This window comes from Coloeus monedula (genome assembly GCF_965178545.1).
Source record: "Coloeus monedula genome assembly, chromosome: 5".
Lineage (NCBI taxonomy): Eukaryota > Metazoa > Chordata > Aves > Passeriformes > Corvidae > Coloeus > Coloeus monedula.
The window spans coordinates 34,192,864-34,197,266 of record NC_138785.1 but is presented as its reverse complement, the minus strand read 5'-3'; the positions used below and the strand labels follow the sequence as shown (position 1 = coordinate 34,197,266).

General features: G+C 53.0%; 1 protein-coding gene across 2 annotated transcripts; it reads right to left on the bottom strand.

Moving 5' to 3' along the window:
- Positions 1 to 1,204: 1,204 nt before the first annotated feature.
- Positions 1,205 to 3,396, bottom strand: H2AZ1 (H2A.Z variant histone 1; the record flags this gene model as incomplete). 2 transcript variants are annotated; one of them, XM_082281254.1, is made up of 5 exons in its annotated part: positions 1,205 to 1,596; positions 1,747 to 1,876; positions 2,320 to 2,433; positions 2,825 to 2,902; positions 3,250 to 3,396. In XM_082281254.1, the coding sequence occupies 5 exons, from the start codon at positions 3,250 to 3,252 to the stop codon at positions 1,535 to 1,537; spliced, it is 387 nt and encodes a 128-aa protein (XP_082137380.1). In that variant the 3' UTR covers positions 1,205 to 1,534. The 2 variants fall into 2 exon arrangements, with proteins under 2 accessions (XP_082137380.1, XP_082137379.1); XM_082281253.1 differs by lacking the exon at positions 3,250 to 3,396 and having other exon boundaries at positions 2,825 to 2,950.
- Positions 3,397 to 4,403: the final 1,007 nt, after the last annotated feature.

The window sequence follows — 4,403 nt, the reverse complement described above, 5'->3', positions numbered from 1 at the left end:
GGCCGCCCCTTCCGGGCCCCGCCGCGCATGCGCCGCCCCGCCCGCCCGCGGCTCCGCTGCTGCCCGGCCTGGAGCGCATGGAAGGGCCGGGAGTGCTGGGATCGTCCCAGCCGGGAGCGCAGCCGCCCGCACGGCCCCGGGAGGGAGCGGGCTGCGATGGAAAAGTACCGTGCGCGCTGCCGCAGCACTGCAGCCCCGCACAGAAGTAAGAGGAGCCCGCGCGGTGCCACTGCTTCCCGTGCCCTGACTATGCCTTAAGGTACTCATTAGCTCCTCATAACGGCTCACTGTAATTAGTGACAATTACAACCCGGCAAGGACTGCTTAGCCGCGAAGGAAGCAGTCGGGTGCTGATCCAGGGAAGCACCGCAGCGCCCGAGGAGTGCAGTTAGCACAGGTCTAACCAGCGTCTCCGATCTAGGTCACTGCCTTCCAACTACAGTGCTGCAGCAGAGATTATTGTCTGCAAGATCTTAGGGACGCACAAGAGCCTGTTCACAGCAGAAGCATCTCCATTTGCAGTACTTCACTGCTGAATGCAGTTCTGGAAGGCAGGGAACTTGTCACCTCCAGCCACACACAGTAACCATTCCCTTCCACCTCAACGAAGAGAGGTTTCCCTCACCACAGCAACCGGCAAGGCTTTGCTGTACGAAATGAACTGGCAGAGTGGAGGACAACTGAAGGTGTGGCCAGAAACCCCTGTAATCCACTGCTACTGAGGACTCTACTGCCTGACAGTTTAAAGGCTGCTGCAGTACTGCAGCTGCTTTCATGGATGTCTGTCCAGAGCTTTTGCAAGCTGAAACAGTAAGAGGGGCCAGGCCCTAACATGAAATTATGTGAAGCATGGAATTTCAATATCCCTTCACCTTATCTTTCCCTCCTCTATGACAGACCCTTTTCCTCTATGAAGGCTGACATTTGAGTATAATCTGGCCTTAAATAGCATCAGCCTTTTATGTGCCATGTTAAAGAAAACTTCAGCACACAACACAGCAGGTTCAGCTGGGAAGAAATGTAGCTTTACAGGACAAAGCCCTGTGCCCTTTTTTACTACATTTACTAACGGCAGTAGTTGCAGGCTGCATTTCGAGATGCCCCAAACCCAGAAGAAAGGGTTGTTAGTTACATGCTCTTGGAACAACTTCAAGAGCTGCACAGTGGAGACCACGTATTTTCCAGTTAGTGGAAAAGAGACAAATCACTCTTGACATAACATTTATTATTTCCACTCTAGTAGATGAAAAGTCTGTACAAAACCAAACATTTCCTTTACTTAAACCAATCTAAAAACAGTCAGCTCAATTACAACCCACTACAAACACAATAGCTTCTTTGAAGCCATGGTAACACTTAAATACGGTTAAGACTTCAATGCAGAAATTTGGTTTGTTAGAAAGCTCAAGGGAGCTTTAGCTTCTCAGTTAAAAAAAGGCAAAATCGTGTTTCACAGATACAGTCCACTGGAATCACCAACACTGGACAAATTAAGTACTTCGAGTCCTGAGATAACAAGGAATCCTGGTATCCTTTAGACAGTCTTCTGTTGTCCTTTCTTGCCAATGAGGGACTTGTGGATATGTGGTATTACACCTAAGAAAGAACAACAATTAAGACCATGCTATTTCTTTTCAATGATTTCCCTAAACTTCATGCTTCAAATGAAATGACAGTACTAAGGAACTTCAATCTGTGACAGTTCATGCCACCCAAGTACCCACAAACAGCAAGCAATTGACATACCACCACCAGCAATTGTTGCCTTGATCAGAGAATCCAGCTCCTCATCTCCTCTAATGGCAAGCTGCAAGTGACGGGGAGTGATACGTTTCACCTTCAAGTCTTTGGATGCATTTCCTGCCAGCTCCAAGACCTGAGAAAGACCATTTTTCATCAGTTACACAATCAAGTGAGACCAACTGCACAGTCTTAGCTGTTTAATTCTCTGTTCCAAATACACTGTCACTGTTGGTGACACCAAGAGAGCACAATGAGTCTTTTGAAAAGGCTCCTCCTTTGGAGCTCTGAATTTAGTTTTCCCAATAATAGAGTGTTTTACAGCAGGTATGACATGCTGGAATAGCCCATTTTAGAAGTTTTTTCACACACTGCATTTTTCCTGCAAGTCACAGTGCAGGATCTGCACAAAATGCAAAGGATTTATATTTAATGGTCCTCTGATGATGCATGCACTTACAACTGTCTCAAAGCACACAGAGTTCACAACCCAGTCCAAACTGTCAGATACAGTAAGCTCTGGTCGTTATGCCATTTGGGAGTTGACCAACTTGCTTGCACTCCTTGCAGGAATTTTACCTCAGCTGTCAGGTACTCCAGGATTGCAGCACTATAGACAGCAGCTGTGGCTCCTACACGCCCGTGGCTGGTTGTCCTAGACTTCAGGTGCCTATGGATGCGGCCAACAGGGAACTGGAAAATAAGAGAAGTATGAACAGGCTGTGACAACAGAAAGCCTCTGCACAAAACCACATCCGGGGCATCACAATCCCAGTGGCAGAAGCACAAGCTGCATTTTGAAATTTGAGAATCCAGCTAAGACACTACATGCCAAACTCACATCAGCAACTTCACGATTTTCAGCACAAGCAGTAGCAATGGCCACAAGGGAGTTATTTTCCCAGCTGCGCAGATATGCAAATGTCTAAAACCGGCCGGATATTCTAACGTCTGGTTTGCTATCCTTACATCATTCCAAACAACAGGCAGACAGCAGAGTGTGAAGGCTTCACACTGTACAAACAGACCAACAGATGGAAGGCCAGCCTGACTGTCACTCATCCACGCCCCAGCCCCTGCTCACCTGCAATCCAGCCCGTTGAGAACGGGAAACGGCTTTGGTCTTGGTCTTCCCAGAGTCCTTCCCAGCTTTCCCGCCAGCCTGGCAACGCCAAGAGAAAAGCAGGAGCTGACATCCCCCACCGCGCATGCGCCCCGCCCCCGCCACCCCCACCCCACGCAGAGCGGCACAGGCGGCTGCGAGGCGCATGCGCGCCGCCCGCCGCACCGCGCGGCACAGGCCGCTCCCCGTGCGCATGCGCGGCCGCCGCTCCCCGGCCCCGGCGCGCTACTGCGCGTGCGACCACCCCCCCCCCAACATCGCCTCCGCCCTCCCCCCACTCAGCCCGTGCGCGCTGCCCCCCACCGTCAGCAGCAGCACGGTACTGCACCGCCGCGGCCCAAGCCACGGTCGCCCACCCCCCTTGAGCGGCCCCCGCGGCTCCTCACCATAGCGAACCGGAGCGCAGTGTCGCGCAGGGGAAGGCTGAGGCAGAGAGCGTCCCGCACGCACCGAGCCCGAGCGACAGCACCAACCTACCCCGACCCGCCGCGATTCAAACTGCGCCCGCTCCCGCCTTCCCCCGGCCCTTTATATCCGCACCGCGCGGCCGCATCCGGGAACCCCGGCCCAGCCGCCAGCCAATGGCCACGGGCGGGGCGGCCGCTCTACCCCAGCGACAACCAATGGCGGAGCGGGGCGGGGCCGGCCGCGCGAGGACGGCAGCGGGAGGGGCCCCGCCCCCATTTAAAGAGACAGGCGGGCTGAGGGGGTGTCTTGGTCCTGTCCCCCCCGGTGGGGGGGCTTCTCCAGCTTCAGCCCCCTCACAGGTGCCGGCAGCCTGCGCTGGGGATGGGGCTCCGTGGGGTCACCGGCGGGAGAGGCCCTGCCAAGAGTCACTCCACTCATTTACCCGGGGTTCTTTATCGCCAAGTTCCTCTCCGGCTCCGAGCCTCGCCTGTGTACTCAGATCGCACCAGAGCCGCCGCACTGCTGGCGAAGCCTTTCCGCAATGGAGTTAATTGGCTTTGTGTGCTAAGCGCCCCAGGAGCAGCCTGAAGGAGATTATCTTCTTTCAGGGTTTGGGATGAGGGGCTCGTACACTGCGTTGCCGAGGACACGAGGCTGCCCAGGGGCGTCGAATAAAGCTCCCATCAACTCTTGAAGATTGCGGGGGTGGGGAAGTGGCAACAACTCTACACACGTGGGCTGCTTTTTATTTTTACCTCTATCTTAAGCAGGGGATGCACCAATACCTAGGGCCTCAGACTCCTTTGTGGTGCCAGATATTTCACAAACTACAGTTAAAAGCAGTTCATCACGAATTCTGTTCCAAGTGTAACAATCAATGCAGTGCAAATTTCCTCACCTTGGGCACTTTGAATCCCTGCCTGTGTTTCCCTAAAATGAAGCCTTAACCTCCTTGGTTTTTCGGGGTGCCATTTTCAGTACACTATCATTTAACCTCAGAGCTCAGCTTAAGGGTGTTCTTGTTTAATCCAATTCTTTCAGCTTCAAAAAAGTAACAATTCACTGTGCTCTTCCAGAACACTGTAAGTCTGTGTTATCTGAACGATTTGCAGTACCTTTGTGAGCATGCAAT